General features: G+C 42.4%; 4 protein-coding genes across 5 annotated transcripts; 3 read left to right on the top strand and 1 right to left on the bottom strand.

Moving 5' to 3' along the window:
* Positions 1-743: 743 nt before the first annotated feature.
* Positions 744-4060, bottom strand: syngr2a (synaptogyrin 2a). Its single transcript, XM_084037136.1, has 4 exons — positions 3861-4060; positions 2573-2810; positions 2277-2413; positions 744-2147 (listed from the first exon to the last, which is right to left on the bottom strand). The coding sequence occupies exons 1-4, from the start codon at positions 3957-3959 to the stop codon at positions 1947-1949; spliced, it is 675 nt and encodes a 224-aa protein (XP_083893262.1). The 5' UTR covers positions 3960-4060; the 3' UTR covers positions 744-1946.
* Positions 4061-4901: 841 nt separating this feature from the next.
* Positions 4902-11195, top strand: tmc6a (transmembrane channel-like 6a). 2 transcript variants are annotated; one of them, XM_084037579.1, is made up of 19 exons: positions 4902-5064; positions 5558-5751; positions 5832-5981; positions 6065-6173; positions 6254-6341; positions 6421-6687; positions 6768-6976; positions 7056-7200; positions 7560-7703; positions 7867-8024; positions 8290-8380; positions 8609-8706; positions 8793-8888; positions 8976-9051; positions 9144-9277; positions 9957-10133; positions 10256-10334; positions 10662-10741; positions 10862-11195. In XM_084037579.1, the coding sequence occupies exons 1-18, from the start codon at positions 4952-4954 to the stop codon at positions 10734-10736; spliced, it is 2403 nt and encodes an 800-aa protein (XP_083893705.1). In that variant the 5' UTR covers positions 4902-4951; the 3' UTR covers positions 10737-10741; positions 10862-11195. The 2 variants fall into 2 exon arrangements, 1 of the variants encoding a protein (XP_083893705.1); XR_014599061.1 differs by lacking the exons at positions 10256-10334; positions 10662-10741; positions 10862-11195 and having other exon boundaries at positions 8966-9051; positions 9957-10098.
* A 127-nt stretch (positions 11196-11322) lies between these two features.
* On the top strand, positions 11323-13223 carry LOC311031329 (heterogeneous nuclear ribonucleoproteins A1 homolog). The gene is made up of 4 exons (XM_084037580.1): positions 11323-11974; positions 12076-12171; positions 12295-12438; positions 12590-13223. Exons 1-4 carry the CDS (start codon positions 11894-11896, stop codon positions 12710-12712), a joined length of 444 nt encoding a protein of 147 aa, XP_083893706.1. The 5' UTR covers positions 11323-11893; the 3' UTR covers positions 12713-13223.
* A 212-nt stretch (positions 13224-13435) lies between these two features.
* Positions 13436-14969, top strand: cenpx (centromere protein X). Its single transcript, XM_084036708.1, has 5 exons — positions 13436-13498; positions 13950-14001; positions 14097-14150; positions 14244-14332; positions 14816-14969. The coding sequence occupies exons 1-5, from the start codon at positions 13463-13465 to the stop codon at positions 14828-14830; spliced, it is 246 nt and encodes an 81-aa protein (XP_083892834.1). The 5' UTR covers positions 13436-13462; the 3' UTR covers positions 14831-14969.
* The last annotated feature ends 6743 nt before the right edge of the window (positions 14970-21712 follow it).

The following is a 21712-nucleotide window of genomic DNA, read 5'->3' as shown; positions in this document are numbered from 1 at the left end:
GGCGTACTTATGCATGGATTCAGATTAAGGTTACAATGCAACTTTTTTAACCGATTTATCTCTATTTTGAAGAAGATGTGTGCGTCTGACAGATGTTATCTGATCAGTAAAGATGAACATAGTAAATTAACTTCTTACCACAATTTCTCGTTTTGTTCATTATTGTATTGTAATTACCTTTCAGAAAATATGAATGTTTTCACCAAATAGGTGTTGAGGTTATTATCCATGCCTAATGGTGATTTTTCTTAGCAGAAAATTCAGGATACTAATTATGATTAATTACTTTACAAATACTTGAGAAACTTATTTGGTTTAACATATTTTTTTGCACCAAACAGAAACAATGGTGAAATTGATTCTCCAGCTTTGATACATTAAGTCGTTTTCCAAACTTACTTTGGTAAAATTTAACAACAAAGGTGTCATTCAAGATTAAGGCGACTATTCTTTTCAGGATTGTTCTGTTCACACACTGACTGTATGAACTCTCAGAAACAATTAATATATGCAATGTCGGTTGTAGTTGCGATACAAGTGAGAATGTGAACAGAAGTCCTCTTTGTTTGTCATGTTCTTCTGTCAAGTATGCATAGTGTGCATAATTGTGTCTCCACAGTTCACAAGTTTCTCCAGACTCCCCGACACAATCACTACTCAAATATTTGCAGAGGGAGCACAGCGCCGCACAGAGTCCGGGTCTTTCTATAGAAGAGGATAGCAATTATGGGATGACTCACAGGTCCAAAACGAGAGCAGGTTTTATTTGGCACACCCCATGTGATACAGAATACTGTATAAAAGCACTTAAATGAGGAATTATTGTAAAGCCATTGAGCACAACATTGAAACTTCAAAACGTGCAACGGTGCAAATACAGTGTAAGAAAAGCCAGAGGAACAACGTAGGAAAAAAATATATAGGTTGATTGTCATGCACCTGAACTGAAAGGATTAAGTAAGATAATAAATATATCAATTTACCACATCACTGAATTCCTGAAACCAAACCATGGCTGAAACATTTGCTGAATTGGATATTTTAAAAATGGTAATTGAACCCATGAAAGGCACTTTAAATTCCTAGAGGTAGCTGATACAAATCAATGGTTTGGCTACCTTAAAATAAAAGCAAAAACGGTGTCAACTACAAATACTAACTAGCAGAATTTGATTTAAAATATTAAAATTAACGAGCTTAGATCAGATATTGGCAATTGACTGCCCAAAATAAATGCTTTTCAGTGCATAAGGGCAGTTTTTCAGTGGTTGATTTATAAGAAAGGAACAAAAACATGGCATTACAGTAGTTAGAGGGCACATTTTCATTGCACCAATTTATTAAATAATATAAGTTTGCTTTGTGGTTTAAAAAAAATGTACCAAACTGCATCACTAAATGACTGTATTTGAACTATTGTATATGGATCTGAGAGAATTTGTTTGTTTTTTTTTACCAACAGTAACATGTTCTCAAAAAAATCTTCCATCTTAAATATGCAAAGCAGATTTCCCAGCAACAAAGTAAATCCTAAACCTTTAGTCTATTGGTGCTTTGACATTGACAGCTTGCACTCATAAGCCAAACAAAAGGGGCACTGAAATAACTATAGCTGGTTTGGTACAAAGATAATGGCACGGCCATCTTCTCTTACCTAAAAAATCTCCTGCTAACCAAAAGAAAAAAGAAAAAAGAAAAAAAAAAAATATATATATATATATATATATATATATATATATATATATATATATATTTCAGAGTTCTTTTGCTCTGTGTGGCACTTTGAATAACACAGCAAACACACAACTTATAACCACGTAATGAACTAAAAACGCATCAGTGCACCCAAAGTAAATGGGAGTGCAGAGAAGAGTCTGAGCTGTAAATTAAACCATTGGCACGCATTTATTTTAAAAAGCAAACTCCCCTGTTGGATTCATTGTCCTTCAATAGGCCGGTGGCTTGTACTCTCCTGGCTGCTCCTGGCTGCTAGAGAAAGGCGACTGCTGGTAGCCTGTAGGAGCGCTGTTGCTGTACGGAGCGGGCGGGTACGGAGTACTGTGGTCGTTGGCCGGGTCTCTGTACTCCTCGGAAAAGTCGGTGACGCCTTCGCGATACCTTCCGTACGCGAAGTAGGACAAAAGACCCTGTTGAAAGACGCAAGTAAGTGGAGCTACACAACTCTCTGGTTAATCTACAACTGCCGTGTGTGTGTATCATGTGATTTTGATAGGAGAATGCTGGTCACACATAGAGGTGATGATTAAAAGGCTCACCCAGGAGACGATCGAGAAGAAGGAGAAGGACACGACGGCCCGGGCCGCATCACCAGTAATGTCAGCTGATACGGTGGTTTTGGACCACTGGTTGGCCAGGAGACAGAAGCAGACGAACCACAGGAATGTCCAAGCCGCTGTCCCCCGATGAAAGTTATTTGGAGCAGAGAAATAAACAGTCAGGATTAAGATGAAATATGACAGCAGCATTCACCTCAACTAGGCTGCGCTTCCTGTTTTTGGCCTTGGTTCCTGCTTTCATGTAGAAATAGTCGGCAATGAGACGTGACTCTCACCTGAGAAGCCCAAGTCTCCTATAACAATCAATTTTCTCTCTTTGGCATTGCTGATCTGTGGGAAGTAGGCGTCCAGTATGAGGAAGATGACACAAGCCAAGAAGGCCAGGACTCCAATTCCGACCCCGTAGCTGCAGGCGCTGTCATTGTTGTTGAACATGCATTTGGTGACTTGCTCCTTTAACGGGTTAACGTAACCTTCTGCTGTTATGGTTGCAAAGACCACGATGGAGAATAGCTGCAAAGAAGGGACAAGGGGTTAAATTCCTCCAGGGAGGTAGTGAGAAGAAAAAAAAATCATGTTTCAAGTCAAGCAGCTGCAGGGGCCGCGTGATTCTTATCACATGATTCACATTGCAAAGAGCCGCCACCATAGAAAGGAATCTCATTAAAACATCTTCATAAAAAGTGAACTGAAAAGTATCAATTCTCTATCTATTTTAACACATTATGCATGACATAAAAAGAGAGTGACACCTTCTGCGAGTGATCCTTGTTCGACAACAATTCAGATAAATGATTTACCTTTCGTTTATTGGATAAACAGCATGCTGTTTCAAGCTGTTGTCTAGCAGTTTCTTTTCTATACATTATGAGATTTTTTACCTTTTGGTGCCTCATGTCTCACACCTTCATCTTATTTCCTGGAGAGATAAAGGCACCAAAACCCCGAATCCTCTTTTTAAAAATAGGTATTCAGTAGTTAATTTATGAACTTCTATGATTTCCCTGCTGTTTTGTTGGAAAAACTTGGTAAATGCTTATTAAAGATTACATGAGATTACACGACTTAATCAAATTGACCTCCAACGTGACGCGTCAGTTGAAAACAACTGTGCAGGAAAGTGGAGCGCAACAGATGACGATGGTAAAAAAAAAAAAAATCCTCTTTTTCCTCACACGGTAAACCCTCCAGAAGAAAGAGCAAACATGTTGTTAGTTTAAACTCGCCCTGGTCCACTTTTATCAGCAAAAAAAAAATAAGAAAAAAAGACACCAAAGCGTCCTTCATCAGTTGGCACACCGACCGCTGGTAAGGTGACGCGCTAGCTAACACCAACGCTAGCTAACATCAGCAAGTGTCACAGAAAACACCTCATTTTCACTTCGCGAAACGCTTAATTAAGATTTCAACCAAACGGTCGGTTCCCGTCCGGCGTTGGCAACTCTTTAAATCAACAAGCTGCGTTGCTGGTCGACTGTTGTCGACCCCGGCAGCTCACATCTGTTAACGCTGACATGACAGCTGGCTAAACTTTGATGCTAACGTTTCCGTGGAGTCACTCACCCAGCTCAGGCAGCGCAAAATGGTTTGAGGCTGTTTTACAAAATTAACAAAATCAAAAGTACCGCCAGCCAGCGAGGCCCCGTAAGCGCTGCTCTGCATTTTTTTTACCCCCCGAAAAATGCCCGTCGGACGATTAAGATAGGCGCTGGAGTTTTTTCCTGTCAAAGTTGGACAGTTTCGTTTTGTGTCAAGAGCTTCCTGAAAACTTTTCAAAGACCGCCCCCGCTGTGATGCGTTCTAGTGCTCCTCGGAAACCGCGGCAGAATTCACTGAATATAACTTAAAAGGGGGGCGTAGTTTTATTTTGTAACACTAGGAGGCGGTAGTGACTTTATGATTTTAGCGTGGAATAAAATATTCAAAATGCATTGCAGGGCTGTATCTTTTATGAGGTGTAAAGGCTCATATTGTTTGATAGTTAACGTTGTTAAAACTTGTATGCATAGTTACAATTCGTGTGTTTATGCAATGGAGATACTGTACTACATCATTATTCTTCTATGAATATCACCAGATACCCCCTTTATAATGCTGCAAATATATAAATACTGTAATACTTTCATCAGTGCCATAGGCTCAATCACCATAGTGTTGTCTCCTTCGCCGTTACTTAATTACTTATTGATTTTTAATTGGAGTAGTGTTGCAGTTTCTCAATTTGACCACTGGAGGGCAGTCCATTCTTATGATTCAAAATCCACTCAGGTCAAACATCAACTCCATGATCATGAAAGCAGACATACCATACTGACACTTCCAGTTAATATGAACTACTACCTAAATGTATAAAAAAAATTTGGTATGTATTTATTCACCATGTCCCCGTGGCCACACACAGAAGGCATGCCAGAAATGCTTTCTGATTGCACTTTGCCAGATGCAGGCATATCACTTCGCACCAAATGCAAATTAGGCACAGCTGTGCTGAGAGAGAGAGAGAGAGAGAGAGAGAGAGAGAGAGAGAGAGAGAGAGAGAGAGAGAGAGAAATGGAGAGAGAGAGGGGGAAGTTTGATGTGTTTTGACAATTTGTTAAGAATAGATTGCCACAATGTCAGTAACAAACCACTTCTCTTTGGTCCACTGGTGACTGATGGTAAAAGATTTCGCTGCTGGGGACTCATCAAGGGCCATGGCGATGGCATACACCGTCAACATTTGTCAAACGGATTCTGATTCTGATTCTGATTCCGAGTCTGACTTTGAGTGAGTCCCCTTGAAGACCTTTATAGTTTATAGTTGTTGCTTTTCCTTTTGTTTAGTTAACTTGCACCCGGCTGCCATTTCCTCTGCATCTTTCTGCTCCGGTGGGCTTTCATTTTGTCTTTACAAGCAGTGAACTGAATGGAGCTGTTACCTTGAATCAACATTGATGGGAGACCAAGTTTTTTTCCACTTGATTGTATTCTCGATGTTCTTGTCAAAGTCCATGCTGGGTGTGTTTGTGTTTAACTTCAGTGGTTTCATAGCTAGCATTGGATTTAGATGGAAGCATCTTTGTATTTACTTAGTGTTATTATTGAGGCCTCTTGCTCTTTATTATGCAGAAGATGAAAAGTGTTCTATGACATGAGAAATCTCTAAAAAAAGAATATATATTTAAGATACATGTCTTTTGTGCGTTCTGCCATGTGAGGGGTTCTCAGGCCGAAAGCCTTTGGGACTCTGGTTATTTCCTCGACTGGTTACTCTCCCTCAGGAACATGGGAGAAAGCGAACCTTTTGGCCCCTCCTTCCAGCCCCTCGGAGGGCCTGCGGCTGGCAGCCCGAGGTGTCCTGAAACCCTCCAGATGGACGACTTTACAGAACGTCTGCAGGTGAACTCTCTGCAGAGGAATCGCTGGTCAGCTGCTACCTTAAAGGTCCTCTCCTCGATGCCAAGTCGCACTGCTGGTGAGATGAAACCTCTCTGCCTCATCGTTTGTTGACGATGTTCATTTTCACATTCAATTGACGGTTCCTTGTCCACACAGGGATACAAAGCGCTGCAGTAATCCCCCGGCATGGCAGAGAGTCATCTCAGCTCCGCCGACACCAGGCCTCCTCCCGTGATCCTCCTCTCCCCTCTGGCCTAATCCAGGAGGACTTTGTCCAGGCAGATATGGAGGAAACCGGCACTGAAGGTGACAAGAAAAACGTCCGGTGTTGGCTGCAGCAGCTCGTCTCGGTGTCAATAAGTCGCTCATGTCTAACTTTCTGTGTACAGACAATAAGAATGAGCAGCTGGTGTCCAACCTGCGAGGTCTCTCGGTGAGCGAGGGCATGCGTAAGCTGCGAGCCGCGCCGCTCAGCCTGGCAGATAAGATGAAAGTCAGGTATACACGTGATACCAAAAGCGTCTAATGGCCTGCTAAGTTAAGCACTGTGGTAACCGTTTCCCCTCATCGTTTATCAGGCGACTTGCTTTCGGTGGCAAAGCTGAGAGTTCACTCATCAGCAGAAATACCCCATGCTGCCGTCTTCTAGGCGTGTACATTTCAAGGGTGAGTACAAGCAAGAGTATTTAAGGTACAAACAGTCTGTGCTGTGTCAGTCCTTCACTCGTGGTTTTCCTGTCCTCAGACCAGGCGTCACTGCCTGTTCAGCTGCCTCCCCCTCCTCACGTCCCTCCAGTTGTGGCATTCACACATGAAGAGAGTGAGCGGGCGTTTCGGAACCGGGGTTCTTTCCTACTTCCTGTTTCTCCGGACCCTTCTGTGTTTCAACCTCCTACTCTTCGTCGTCTTCGGCCTTTTCTTGGTCTTCCCTCAAGCCGTCAACCCTCCTCCTCCTCCTCCTGGTGACTCTCATCCCAACACTTTCACCGGCCTGGAGCTTCTCACAGGAACCGTAAGATACATTGAAGCGGTACAGTGATATGAATATTTCTGCGGAGCTCTCTTGAATCAAATTTCTGTCACGTCTGGCAGGGTTACATCTCCCAGAGTGTGATGTTTTACGGCTACTACGCCAACACCATCCTCAAAACGTGCCGAGCTGCTCACTCCACCAGTGGATCACCTGATCTGCCGGTCTGCGACGGCGCCGAACCCCAGACGATACCATACAGCATACCCGCGGCCTATTTCTTCACCATCAGCATCACCTTCTTCGTTATCTGCATCATCCTTGTGTACAGGTCGGACAATAAGTGAATTTTATTGGACATCAGTGTTACTTCATCTTATGTATTTTATGGCTACGTTGTCGTCCTGCAGCATCTCCAAATCTTTTGAGGGAAGTTTTCAAGTCCTCAAATCGAATGGGAACCTGGCCGTGAACGTTTTCTGCTCCTGGGACTTCAAAGTCAGCAAGACGACGTCCGTCAGGCTGCAGTCTGAGAAAATCAGCACCCAGCTCAAAGTATGAAATCACTTGAATATGGAATTGGAGTCACTGAAGTGTGAAACTCCATTTAAAAAAACACAAACTGATCTCAGAAGTCAAGATGACGATTCTACATTTAACCCAAAAATAGAAGCATCCGTGTGAATAATTTAACACGTGAAAAACTGGCGATGCACAACATCACACGTTTGGTCACGCTATCTCAGCCATCTTTTTTTTTTTGCAAAATTGGAAGTTATTAACGATGCATTTTCACAACCCAATGTGTTTCCTCAAGATTTCTTAATATCCTCTTCTAGATATAATCAACGGTGATGTCGATCGCTGTTTCAACACGTTGTGAACGATCTTAGAACCTGCTGCTTCTCCAACAGGAGCTGCTGTCTGAGATGATCCACGGAGAAGATAAAAAGAGCTGCATGCAGCGACTCTGGCGCCTGGTGGTGCACCTGCTGGCGTGGGCTATATGTCTGGGCAGCATCTTCCTGGGCGCTATGGCCGTCCACTTCCTGTCAGAGGTAAGAGGAAACCTGACATGACAGATTCAATGCAGCGATAGGGCCTGTGTCGCATTTTCTCAAGACTAGCCCCCAAAAATATCTCTGGTAAAGAAGAACTTTGCCACCGCATTGACTTCTCCTTTTTCTTTTCTTGAGAATCACCAATACCGTTCCTTCACAGGCCGCACTCGAGCAGAGTCCCCTCAAAGAAACCGAGCTGCTGTTCTTGTCTGCCCTGGTGTCGGGCATTAACCTGTTAATGCCCGGCCTCTTCAACCTCTGTGCTTGGATGGAGATTTATGAGTCACCCAGTGTTCGCGTCTATGTCTCCATCTTCAGGTGAGATGAAGAACTGTGGAGAAGAAAAAGCACACTCCATCACATCACGGACTTTATTCACTGATAAATATAAGTAAATAACTTCACTATTTAGAGATGCATGTAACACTACACAACTTTTACACTGAATTCAAAATGATTTTTTTTGTATGCATAAAAACATTCTCTTTAATTGCTTTAACTTGTCAATATTCTAGATAATTATCCTTCTTCCTCTCTCTATTATCATCACGGCTGCAGTTAGAACTTGTCATTATCTCCCCAGGAACCTGCTGCTGAAGGTCAGTGTTCTTGGAGTGCTGTGTTTCCGATGGCTGGGGAGGATTGCCGTGGAACCAGAAAGTCGAGGTTTACAGGTTACAAACATCCTTGTATTTAAACTTGTCTTTATGCTGTGGCGCTGAATAGTGCATTGTTGCTCATTCCTAAAAGGTCAGCACCAGAAATGGCCGAGCCCTCCCCCATATCTGGTTTACAAATTAAATAAGTTAGTTTACATCAATACATTTCTCCGGCTGGCCTGAGAAATTGTGATTTAAATGTCACTTTATTCATGTTTACTTTGATGTTTCTTTTGTCCTCAGTGCTGGGAAAGCTTTGTGGGCCAAGAACTGTATCGCTTGCTCCTGATGGACTTCATCTTCACTCTGCTTTACACTTTTTTGGGAGAGTTCCTGTGGAGGCAAGTGGGCGCTGTTTTTTTTGTGTGTTTTTTTTACTGTTTATAAAACCATTCCCTGAACATTAATCATCTTCCCTCTGCTGTAGGCTCTTCTCCAAGCACGTACTGAAAAGAGACAGGATGCCAGTGTTTGACATTGCTCGTAATGTGCTGGAACTCATATATGGACAAACCCTTACTTGGTAAATGGCACATACCACCACATCCATCAAACCCATCACACGTACGAAACAAGTGAATAAACATTAATGATCTGCAGTTCTTCCCAGGCTCGGGGTGCTGTTTGCTCCACTGCTTCCCGCAGTCCAGATCATAAAACTCTTCGTGTTATTTTACATAAGGAAGGTTGGTACAGCAGGTGTTGTTTCATCGTCACACGGATGCTGATTTGCATAACAAACTTCACATTCTTGTATTGTTTTTATGTCTTTCCTCAGAGCAGTCTAATGCTTAACTGTCAGCCATCCAGACAACCCTGGAGGGCCAGTCAGATGACAACACTATTCATCTCCCTTCTGTGCTTCCCCTCATTTCTTGGCGCTGCCGTGTCTGTCACTTACACAATTTGGACGTGAGTGCAACAAACAACGTCCCCTCTCTTATTAACTGTGATGCTCATAAGCGGTTTCCTCACTGAAAGGCATGCATTGAACTCCATAACCTCAGACACACATTTATATTAGGCTTGGGATCTATTATTTTTTATTCTCACAGATTCCATAAGAAAGGCCAGAACCAACAAGTACAGTTTGTTTAGCCAACACCTGATATAGTTTATTCCTTTGGTCCATAGTCATGTTGTCAAAAGGCATCATTGTCTCACTGGTTCATATGTTCCTATGATGAGTCAAGTGTGTCTCAATCCACCGCTGAAAGTCTCCAACAAATGCAGAATTGACTCCTGTTAGAATAATATTTCCTATGTATTGCTTTAAAAAAAAAAAAAAAACTTTATATTTCTGAAAAGTTATGTTTTCTTAATGAGAGTTGGGTAAGAACATTGCCATTAACAATGAATAATGATGCATGTCTTTAATAGAAATGAATGGGCGTAGGAAAGTATACACTGTTGGTTCTGCTCCTTTTTGATCTGGTCTGTTCACACAATATGACAGAATAACCAAATAACAAGCTAGCCTCAGCTTTAAAATTCGATGTGCTTGAGATTGGAGCCCAAACAAATTAAAAACATGTTACCGTCCAAGTACTTAGGAACGTTTCTTCAAAATCCATCCGTCTGACGTTCGCAGGATCAAACCCTCGTCGGGGTGCGGCCCTTTCAGGAACCTCACCACGATGTTGCAGTCGGAGCAGCTGTGGGCCCGGGAGCTGGGGAATACCCACCCCATCCTGTCTTGGCTCAGCTGGGCATACAACTCTCTGGTGGAGAACCCACTGTTCTTATTCCTCGCCACTGGAGTCTTTCTGTGAGTGGTGACACGATCATTTGCTTTCAAATGACGTAGTGTGATGGTAAAGTGTCTGCTTCTAGAAATGTTCATTGTTACCGTGTCTGAGCTGATCTTTTCTGCTTTCTGTGTTTTTTCAGACTGGTGATATATTTTCACACTCAAGTTGTTGACGGCCAACGGAGAATCATCAGTCGGTTAAAAAAACAAATAGAAAATGTACGCATAATCAAACAACAGTCTATGTAGCTGAGCTAGCATCTCTGCGAGGTTGTATTTGACCCGAATGCTAACTACATGTCAACATGCTAAAATGCTAAGAGTGACGGAACACTAACATTTGCTCATTAAAACAAGTCACAACTGAGGCTGATGTGAATTTCATTAGTTTTGCAAGTATATAGTTATGAACCATATTGGACAAATGTTAACCTTGTAATGGGGCTGGAGGGAAAAGTAATGCAAGTTAGCATTCATCCTGAAAGGGACTGAATGGTATAATCACATGTTGATAATGATCTTAAAGTTATATTTCTTATGTTACAGGAGGGCAAAGACAAAAAGTTCCTCATCACCAAATTGCAAGCCATGTATGAACAGAGTGGTCTGGTGTCCCCGTAGATAAGGTGGGTACTTTTAACACTGCATCCTCTTTGTTTGCTCACTTTTAAATGAACAGGCTGAACAGGCATTTGTGCAAACACTGTCTTCCATATAATTTTTCCTCTTTTTTTTCTCCCCCAAAGTCTGTGCATCATTCACAACATGGGCTGTATTGGAAAGATATAATCAACACAAATCTTCTTTAATAGATGGTTGTCAACGCTATCAGGACATCAGGCATGTCATCTACGAGCTACAAAGAGAACTAAAAACAAATCCATAAAGCTTGGATTTTGAATGTATACTGGAGGAACACAAAACTAATCCTGTAGAATATATTTATTTATATATCCTATTGTCAGAATGTATATTTTTGTATGTGTAGTTTTTTTTTCAGATTGAATTAAAGAGTATGAATAATATTGCTAACATGTATGAAAAAAAAAAGACAAATGTGATAAATAAAAACGTTCCCCTTATTTGAAAACATTGGATCTGATTATTTAAAACGCTGCACTCCATGTCACGAGCCACAAGCCGTTTATAATCACCACCTTTGTTTGAAATTTTTACGTGACGTTTCCTGTAAAAATGGGCTGCCATAGTATGCAAATATATGGCATGTAACAATGGCTTGTTAAAATGCACACTTGATCCTTTTAAAACGGATTCAAGTGCATGTGAACACCTGATTGACTCATTGCCCCAAACCAGTATGCGATGCCACAGGTCAATCGAGCTTGCCATAGACTGCAGCTCCATTACCAAGGGGAGAAAATTACAACGTATGACAATAAAAAAAAAACAATCCCCGAAAAAACACATTTTGGAATTCAAAAATGTTGGGCAACTACTTGACAAGCTAGTCGGTCTTGTTGCACGAGTCAAATACCAGCTAAACATATGTTGCTGAGACAAGGATAAAAGGATGGGTTCTTGGCTTTTGGAGTTCTAAGTCATCATTACACATGGTAAGTAGGAGCTTTCTTGATTTCATCTACGAAAATAAGCATTCTTCGTAATTTACATGTAACTTTACATTGTAAAGCAATCATAATGTTGACCTTTTATTTTTGCAAATCCTTATTAGAACATGAATTTATCTTTTGTATCAATTTATAATCATTTTGTACTGCAGGGCTTAAAAAAAACCCCTCATCTTCCCTCCAGATAACATGGACATGAAGACTAAACAAAGAGTTTACATCAGTCTTCCAAAGAAATACATGACTGCTTTGGCTGTGAATTATGACCTGGTAAACCATTTTTCTCATATTTACAGGGAACATCATTTTAAATCCGTTTTGGCATGAACTTGAATATGCCATGAAGCTCATGATTTTCTATAATTTTACAGGACCATGGGTTGGTTATAAGAGGACTGAACCCCTATGTAAATCCAGGATATGTACGAGCTTACTTTAAAGAATGGGGCAGCATCACAGCGTGTAAGGTAAAAAAAAAAAAAAAACATTCTTTATTTTTGTTGATATATTCTTGAATCAATTCTGGAAATCCAGGGGATTTTGTCACTGAATTATACAAATTACCTTTATCTGTTGAATCGGATCCTCAGGTTAAGAAGAGCCCCAACTCGGAGGGAAAAAAGTCAATGGCCTATGTGAGGTTTTCTTCAGAGGATGAAGCTGACCGGGCAGAATGGGCCGGTCCTCACTACATTGGAGGCGATGTGGAAGTAAAACGAGTGGTTAGTCCAAAGGTGAGTTTTATCCCTCCTTTCATGCCTGCTCTCATAACGGACGTCAAAATAGGAAACCTGAAGAGAGAAAAGTCGATTTTCTGCATTTTGCAAGTGTATATTTGCTTTCTCTGTCTTCATTGGGTAACAATTTTAAAAAAATGCCTTTCAGATGGAGGAGACTTCAGTCGAGGAGGTTACCGCAGCCTCAACTGCGACTCAACCACGGCGTTCAATGGGCTTGGGCTACATACTTGAAGACGCTCAGTGGTTAGATAATGAGGTGGATGACTGAACATATTCTATGTGCACACTTTGGTTTTAAGTTTAAAATCACAAATAAACAAATGTAGGGTTTGTAAATGAATGTGTTTCATAAAAGATTACATGTCTGCAGTGAAATATTCTGAAAACCACTGCAATTATTAAGTTGTCTTATGATGACCATGAAGCGGGGTGATAATAAAGTTTTATGTTTGTGTTGTTTAATGTTTGTCAAGGACATATGGCTGGAAAAAAACAACTACAGATTTGATTTTACCCCTTTGTGCAGCCACCTTGTGCAGTTAAAACTCGTCTTAAAACCCACTTTTATTCTTTGGCTTTTAACTCTGCTCTGGTTTTTAGTGTTCTAGTGTTTTATTGTTTTTATTGTTTTAACATTTTTACTGTTTTTATTGTTTTAACATTTTTTTTATTTTGTCTCCTATCTTTTTATGATTTATGTTTGATTTATTTTCATGTACAGCACTTTGTCTCAGCTACGCTGCTTAAAGCGCTTTATAAATAAAGTTGAGTTGAGTTGAGTTGAGTGTGTAATTATTCGTGAATATAATATAAATATGTTTATTCGGTAAAAAGAAGAAAACATTTATAAAAGCATGAAGTTATACAATATTCACAAAAATCGTAACCACTAATTCAACTAAAACAAATATTAGGTTAAATCTTGTTTTTGCTTACCGTCTGAGGGCGGGACAAATGACGTCAGAGATCAGTGACCAATCCCAACGCAGAGCGCCAAGTTCCTCTCAGAGTCGAAAACATGGCGGAGAAAGAAGCAGACATTGGATTCAAAAAGGTAGAAGGACATCTCTGTGTTGATTGTGGTTGTTTATACTTGCTTGGTTTCCCACGTGGTTTAATAAAAACGATTATTGCTTCTTCTTTGTCGCTGAATTTAATTAATTTGCTTCCGTTAAACATTCACGCTGACCCTGTTTACGGAGCATAATCCGTATTTGTCCGTTAAGACGAGTTATCTTAGACCTCACTGAGAATGTATGCAGTGAACTTACATTATGTATATGCCGAAGGGAAAAGCGGCTGATAATGAACAAAAGGAAGTCTTCTCTAGTTGATATTCCGCTATAGTGCTAGCGTTAGCTACGTTTACCCATTAAATTACGCATTTTCCCAAGGAGGTTTGGTATGAGGAAGCCACACGGGAAAGATACTGCACTCATGTCATTACGTCATCATATAAAGAACATATTCTGTGGTCACATACACTGTACATTCCTCATTTACAGGAGACTGTAAGTAAACTCTTGTTAAGTTTCTTCAAGGAGGACAAGACCAGACGTGAGTTATTAATAAATGACACATCTTGTCTCAATAAGGATCTCCAAAACAGTCTTGTTTGTGATTATGGCTCAACAAACCTCACTCTGTTACAGTGAGTGGTGATGCTACGCTGCTCATGGCAGAGATGCTGAAAATATTCGTCCAAGGTAAGGAGGTTGTGTTGGGTATACAGCTGTTAGACTGATTGATTGATTGATTTATTGATCGATGATGATGTGATGATGTCATCTCATTTCCAGAGGCTGCTGTGAGATCACAGAAACAGGCCGAGTCTGAAGACTGCGACGAAGTAGACATTGAGCACTTTGAAAAGATCCTGCCCCAGCTGGTGCGTAGCTCGGAAAAAACTTTAATGTGTTATTCAAGAGCCAGAGAAATTATAATCATAAGGCTGCCCCGGCATCCTGTGTAATCTATATTTGTTGCTTAGACCAGAGAGGTATTTCAGGATATGGTATTTTTCTTGTTTGGCTCTTTTTTTTTTCTGTGATGCACTTTCAGCCCGGGTCTCTCTGATTATACCTTTTGACTGTCTGTGCATTATTATTGTTACTGCTAATCATAAGAACAAGTATAGGCTCTTCCATGCAATCACTGACCCACTATTGATTGTCAAACTTCTTAGGATTCTTTATATTGTAGATATTTGTTAATTTGGCGTATAATCACTGATTATATGAGAGATTCAGTGCCTACCAGTGTATGTTGTGAAGTTAATTCCATGTAATATAAAATACTGGTCAAACATAAAGAGCAATATGGACATAAGACATCATCTATCTCACAGTCTTTCATCTGTTTTCCGATGCAGCTGCTGGACTTCTAGCACAGTGACGCCACCAGATGGAGCCATAGTGTTGCCGGCGTGTCCCCACTGAAATCCTACATGTTTATTTATTCCTGTGTTACTGCAATTTCTCCATCGCTGAAATCTGAGATCACATTAAATATTCTCATTCCGTATGTATGCGAGTCCTGCGATTTTTTTTTTTTATGCAGAACGCGGCAGGGGCAATCCAACCCACACGGCTCCATGCCCACCACCAATAAGGCCCACCTGTGCTCCTCTGTGCAACAACAGGTGCTTCCAGCATGCTCCATAGTGCCCTTCATCAAAGCCTCCTGGAGCAGTTGGAAGCAATTAGAGTAATAAGGGGAGCAGCCAGTCCCTTAGATGATGACAAGTGCCAGGAAAAAAGGAGTACCCCCTCCGGCCACTTTGAAGTTCCCTTTTGCTGTCCTGCGATGTTTAGTTAGAGGTGGGGGGAAGGGCAAAGGGGACCTCTGGCACAGGCGGAAAGTTGAATGGGAGTGTGCGTGCACAAACGTGTGCATGTGTTAGCCAAACACGGCCCAGAGACCACACGCATAGATATTCTGTTTGAAAGGAAACATAACAAAACACATCGGAACACGGTCCAAGAAGAGCAGGGTGTAATTCTGAAGGTAAATAAACAAAAGTGGCGAGTCGTCGAGGTGCTTTCTCTCCTTTTACCGCAGCAGAGGAGGGGGGGGGGGGTGGCCTACAAGGGAGATGGCTAATATGGGGTTTTCTAACCCAAGTGCCTCAGATGGTTTTCCACCAGCGGTGTATTTGACCAACATGTCTTCACTGTGAGTCAGCATAGCTGTACAACACCTCACACTGTTTATTTGTGTGGCTCTCCAGTGACTCACTACGCTTACAAATGCAGCTGGAAGCAACTTAAATTGTGCGTCCAGGCTCGGATAGGTGCTCAAGGACACGGCACCTGGAATTTGACCCAGCACCTTTTCTTTCTTTTTTTTAAGTATAGGCCCAGACTGGATTTGTGTTTCACAGGTTAAACTTCCACAGCAGGCCTTCAGGAGGAGGTGCGTTTGGTTGAGTGAAGTTTATTTTAATGATGCCATGAGGACCAGGTTAATATTTACAGTCGTTCACAGCATCAAGTCCTGCCCTCTAGTACAGTGAACTGCAGATCCACTGCTTTGACAGCCTGCTCACTCGGATTAAATTATTCTTTTTAACCAGATATGACAGCAAATAATCCTGCTGAGAAATAACAATACACAATATTGCCAATGTAAGAAACGAATTAGGAAAGGCTGTATTTTGGTATATAGGCTTTCTGGAGTTTATTAGAGATGGAATGGAGCTCGCTGTCAATCTTTGAAGATTATATTAAAAATCTATATATTCTGATGGATCTCTCTCGTCTGTCAACAATATGAGTCGTCGGAAGGTCCGTCCTGGTGGAGGACAGTGCACTACCGTACAACTTTTCTCCTTATGCATCTTAGTGGAACAAATTACATCTGAAGGCAGTATTATTAAACATACGAAAGCAGTTAGGACAAGAATGGGGAGGGGCGTTGAAGAGAGTAATGAGTTAAAGCTTTTCTTGATCATACATTAAAGGCAGGGAGTGTCGACAGCCAGTCCAGACGCTTTGGAGAAGCTCTGGAGTGAGAAGCTTTTCCCTGGAGAAACAGACTGATCCGTCTCCAGCCCTCTGGCTTGTCTTTGGACAGCGCTGCACATGGGACAAGGCCCTCATCACTTGAAAATATCTGCCTGACGTCCACATCAATGCTGATTTTAATAGATGCACCTGTGACTGCCACGGGGATTCTTTATGATAAAATGAAACTAATGGCATGGATAAGTTCTGGGTTGATATGGAGGCTGTAGCAGTGTGAGTCTGATACGGCTGTGTGGTAACATCAGGGTTTAGGGTGATGATCGTCAGGGGTGGAGTCGTCCACTAGGGTTATGTCAGATTTCACTCCTTAATTACCGACTCACTAGGCTGCGGTTGTTGTTTTTTTGGGGGCTTTTTTTTCTGCAAGAATGACACAGCTTCTAACACCGCTCCAACTTTCTGTCATCTCAAAGCTCCTTTCTTCTCGGGCCCAAGCTCGAATCTCTCGTCTGTGACAAGTGATCATAATACGCCCATTTTCCCCGACTTTTGGGTTTGCAGAGATGCTTTAACAACAGGCGAGCAGACAAAATCTGAAGAGTACAAGCCACAGCCAACTTTATAGGCTTATATGTCATTTTTACAGTGAATGTGTACATTAAACATTTACCGTATCATATACATCATTTTCATTAGCAGTGCGGTCTCTTTTTTATCTGACAGGCTTTGTACTTAATGGAATCTGGTGAAGACATTTGATTGATAGTATGACGTCCAGGAAAGACAAATAAGATCTTCTGTGATGCAAGCAAATGTCATTTTAGAGACGACAGGAAATCTTAATCTGGGAAGAAGCTACAGGTGTCAACTGCCATTTATCCCCCCGACATCTATGTTTGTGAGTAGAATAAATATACGATGGCATGCATCTGATCTCGGATGTTTGTGGTCATGTATGTGCTTGCATGCGTGTTGTGCTTGATCCGGGGCTGTGATGCATTAGTGCCGAGGAGACAAGAGGCCCTTGTGGCCCCCTCATGGGCATGGAGCGGTCTCGAGGAATGCTGCAGGGGACACAGAGTGAATACCTCTTCGACGCTCCACACGCAACTCACGCACACATTAAGTTACAAATATTTACAGCGCTGTCAAAAAAAAAAAATCACAAACAAAACTTTCGGTGCACATGCGTTTTTACACAAAGCTTGCGTGTGCGGAGAGAAGGCAAATACAGCGGCAGCATCTCCGTTGACTGTACGTACTGCTGTGACATGCAGGTTTCCTGGAGGCCCCGGGCCTCTCTGAGGGGCCTGGGGTCCTAAGGCTAAGCTTTGTTAAGGAGCCACGGGCCCACGCCGGGGATGATTAGAACATACCTGGCAGTTTGAGCCACTTGGGCGCTCCGCTGGGATCACTCCTAACTGGTTGTGGCGCTTGGCTGTTTGTCTGAGGCTGGAGATGGTCTGCTGCTGTGCGCCGTGTATCGGCCGGGGCTTTGGTGGCCGCGGGGGGCGGAAAGGATTCTTCCGGAACCAGCGAGGTGGATGATAAGGTCAAAGACCTTGGCATGCAGCTGAAGAGGGAAAAAGGGAGCGAGAGAGATGTACAATTAGGCCCGCAGCTGGGTTATTTCTGGACTACTACCTTAACTACATTACCCTCTTCCACCCCAAGTCCCCTCCACTCTCCGTCTCCACCTCTCTCTACATGGCCGGGGCATAGGCAATAACAACAGAGTAATCCCCTTACATAACACCGCACCAACCCAACGAAACAAGACCATTCAATTAATTTTGCGAGCGTCTAAAAATATGAGGCAGCTCGGTCGAGGTGACGTCAAAAGGTGGGTGTGTGTGTGTGTGTGTGTGTCGAGTTGGACATCAAATGAGCCACCGAGAAGCCGACTGGACCGGAGGTCAGCGGAGCACTCTATTTTTAGGTCCAATCAAAAGCAGTGGTATAAAATTAGTCCAGCACTGACCCTCACAAGATCCGTCATTCAGGCTTAGAGAAGCCGTGACCTCGAGGGTCACGGCCCCGGAATGATGAAAGGGCCGATGTTTGGTGATATTTAAAAAGGAGCAAGTAATGACCCAAATCTCTTTAGCTGGTGGCAGGTGGCACAGTGTGAGGTTGGCTTTCGCTGGACTTGTTAAAGAACTTCATCAGCAGACATGCGAAGGCCCTCTGCCACGGGATAATAGTAACTGCACTGACGATGTACGTTTTGTTTGGACAAAAGTGGGCGTACGGGACGAACCGTCGCCTGACTTTGCGATGTTGGAGTAGACGGAACTTTGGGTTTAAAGTTTTTTAGCATCAGCATGGATTCGCATCAGATTCTCCCAGTGTATGTATATAAAACAAATCTTAAGCCTGAAAGAAGCCAGTGTAAACAGGAGTTAAGGGTAATGGGTCAAAACAAAGTCTCTCTTCCAAATCTTTCCAAGTCCAGAGGCCAGCGTGTTGACCGTCTGTCCTCACAGTGGTCGGGGGGCACCGGAACTCTAAATTAGCCCTGGTGAGTCAACAGGACAGCTTTCATGTAGACAAGGGCTCATGTCAGATTGCAGGAGAGGTCAGGATGTAAGGGTCAGAGGTCGGGGATGCAGTGTTGGTCCTCGTCTTTAACAGCTTCCTGTCTGCTGTGTTGTGCAAACCTGAGCGGTAATCCCTCGCGATACAGGTTCAAAGCAGAGGGATTGCCCCACTCTCTGGTATCGGTATGGGACTCATCACTCCACTTGCACTTGGTCGGTCCACCACTTTGATCCGGGCAGGAATATCTCATCAACCAGCGGATGGATTGACGTGGCATTTGGTACACGTACTGTTGCTGAGAGCGTGAATCCTATAACAGCTTTGGTGATTCCCTGACTTTTGCACTAGCGCCACCATGATGTTGAGGCGTGGTGTTGAGAGAATCTGGTACAAACTTTCATGTAGCGATTAATATTAACACTTCAGTGACCCCTAAACATCATGCTATCACCAGGTCAGACATGAAATGTAGTTTTTTTTTAGCAAACAAACTAAAGACAATCCCTTCTGCCTTAGCTGTAGTTAACTGCAAATTAGCAAATGTTAGCAAGCTGCTGACATGCTAGCCTAACCTCTCGATAGCATAACTGTAGACAATTACTATAAACCTCATCCAGTGGCTTTGATAATGTAATACAGGACAGTCTTTTTGGCCCACTAATCTAACAATAAAATAAAAAAATATATTGAAATATGTAAGTTATGTAGCACAAACTTCCCTATCGCTATTTATTTGGCAGTGATTTACTTCAAACAAATCTCGAACCACAACCTTGAGATCTGCGCTCAATCATTTATTTGATCTTTGACATGAATGTTTCATTTAAGGATATATAGGAAGTTGCACCCGTGTGACTTTGAAGGCGCACCTGTTTTCTGCACATATGTAGTCCCGTATTGCTGGAGGAGCCCCGAACAGCCGATTTGAGCTCTTTCTGTTTCTCCGGCATGAAAACTGTGTGACCTGGCGGAGAGGTGATTTACCAGCTTGCCTTGACATCAAACTGGAAACAAACCAGAGCTGCTGGAAAACACGCTGGCCTGGAGGAGCAAGTAAGGGATGGAGGTAATGCAGTTTCACATCACGCAAGTGCAGCTTGGATGATGTATGTTTACTGCTTTAGGGGACAGTCGGCTCTGAAATGTGTCTGCAAATGGTTTGATTTCTGCTCTTTGTGAGAATTTCTTATAATCCGATACAGAAGAAGAGGGTGCCGACCTCCGACCTTTGAATACACAGTGCATTGCTCTGCCTTAAATGTTCCACCTTCATCTGACGATAGAGCATTTAAGGGGAAGAGGGCAGAGGAGGGAAGAGGAGATGGCAATACTTGTTTCCAGACATAAAATGTAACCCCCTCTCCAAAAACAGCAAAAGGAGCGGATCCACTCACAATGAGCTGTAATTTAAAAACCGCCTCTCCTGGAAAAACAACAATAAATTTGAAGGGGGCTTCAAAGGGCCCCGCTGGCGCTCCTGCGTTTCTGTACATAAAACAAAGCACCGGTATGTTCTTTAAACCCCCCAATCGCTCACCCTGCGATGAAAGACACTGAAACGGAGGCAGAGAGAGAGATGTAGCAGGCAAAGAAAAGAGTTAACCTCCTTTCATTGCATATTAGGGCAAATTCTTTCACCCTTTTCCCCTTTTTTCACTTAATGTGGTGATATTATCCAACAAAAGGCAGGAGCATTTCCTGCAACAGACACCACAGATGTCCTGTTGGTGCTGTTGCATTGATACACGGGGCTGAGGAGCTTCATCAGTGGGAGTGCAATATCCTACATCCTGATTCTGTCAAGAGGCAGAGCCGTGACATGTCTGAGCGCCCAAAGAGAAAAGGCCAGGTGTCTCCCAGTTCCTCTTCCATTCCTCTTCCCTCCCTCCCTCCCCATCCAGATCCTGATCCTGCTAACTAATAGCACCAGGGGAGCTACCACCCCTGGCACCGAGACCAGGATCACCGAGCTGTGGAGCTCCGTGGGAGTGAGGACTGAGTTGACGTACAATTGCTGCCTGACAGGAGAACTCACGCACACATTTATAAAGAAGAAAACAAACAATTTAGTTATTTATAAGGTGTCCCAGATTACCACCGCTCATTATATCAACACTGTATAGATCAAACCACATGACTATGCAGGATAACCCCTTCATCCCCCCCTTCATAAAAACTGAACTGAAATGCATAGCAGTGGCAGGAGTGACAATTCAACTGAAATGTGCTTTTGATTAAGGTCTCTAAAGTGAGCTGCTGGTTTCTATTTTCTAGGCTGGATGAAGACCTTTCCAAAAGAAAGAAGAAGAAAAAAAAAACATTCAACAGAGACATGGTTCAGAGTGATGATATGAAATGTATCAACTACAAAAGAAAAATTTGATGGAAAGAATGCCTTGACTCAATCTTTCGCTGAGCGCATGTTTGTCAAAAACACTTTATTGACTGCCAGTTATGATTCACCAATGATTTGATCCTTGATTTGTCAATGAACCAATTCATTATTTTGCTACCATAATTGCAGACAAGCACATCACATTTCCTAAATCTGTCATCAACAAATCATTAAAGCCGTACACTGTGTATAAAAACGAACACATACCACATTTAATTAACTCTCTGAAATGTTTCCCTATGTTTAAAGTTGTCTGTTAAAAAACACACTTTTGTGAGGAACAGATGAATCCAGTACTAACTCAGTGTCAAATAGAGGTGTTTCAGGCCCAGCAGTAGATACATTTCCATCCCGTTGAGGTCATGGG

The sequence above is a fragment of the Eutrigla gurnardus genome (genome assembly GCF_963514095.1).
Source record: "Eutrigla gurnardus genome assembly, chromosome: 20".
NCBI classification, from domain to species: domain Eukaryota; kingdom Metazoa; phylum Chordata; class Actinopteri; order Perciformes; family Triglidae; genus Eutrigla; species Eutrigla gurnardus.
This window is presented reverse-complemented; position numbering and strand designations above follow the sequence as displayed.

Bases quoted from the DNA above. Each gene is read 5' to 3' on its own strand.
- syngr2a (XM_084037136.1), bottom strand. From the start codon at position 3,959: ATGCAGAGCAGCGCTTACGGGGCCTCGCTGGCTGGCGGTACTTTTGAT. The intron at 2,414-2,572 runs GTGAGAGTCACG...ATCGGGGGACAG, and splicing joins AGGAGACTTGGGCTTCTCAG to CGGCTTGGACATTCCTGTGG. The intron at 2,148-2,276 runs GTGAGCCTTTTA...GTCTTTCAACAG, and splicing joins TCTTCTCGATCGTCTCCTGG to GGTCTTTTGTCCTACTTCGC.
- tmc6a (XM_084037579.1), top strand. From the start codon at position 4,952: ATGGTAAAAGATTTCGCTGCTGGGGACTCATCAAGGGCCATGGCGATG. The intron at 5,982-6,064 runs GTGACAAGAAAA...TTCTGTGTACAG, and splicing joins GGAGGAAACCGGCACTGAAG to ACAATAAGAATGAGCAGCTG. The intron at 6,688-6,767 runs GTAAGATACATT...CACGTCTGGCAG, and splicing joins TGGAGCTTCTCACAGGAACC to GGTTACATCTCCCAGAGTGT.
- LOC311031329 (XM_084037580.1), top strand. From the start codon at position 11,894: ATGGACATGAAGACTAAACAAAGAGTTTACATCAGTCTTCCAAAGAAA. The intron at 11,975-12,075 runs GTAAACCATTTT...ATAATTTTACAG, and splicing joins TGGCTGTGAATTATGACCTG to GACCATGGGTTGGTTATAAG. The intron at 12,172-12,294 runs GTAAAAAAAAAA...TCGGATCCTCAG, and splicing joins GCAGCATCACAGCGTGTAAG to GTTAAGAAGAGCCCCAACTC.
- cenpx (XM_084036708.1), top strand. From the start codon at position 13,463: ATGGCGGAGAAAGAAGCAGACATTGGATTCAAAAAG. The intron at 14,002-14,096 runs GTGAGTTATTAA...ACTCTGTTACAG, and splicing joins CAAGGAGGACAAGACCAGAC to TGAGTGGTGATGCTACGCTG. The intron at 14,151-14,243 runs GTAAGGAGGTTG...TCTCATTTCCAG, and splicing joins GCTGAAAATATTCGTCCAAG to AGGCTGCTGTGAGATCACAG.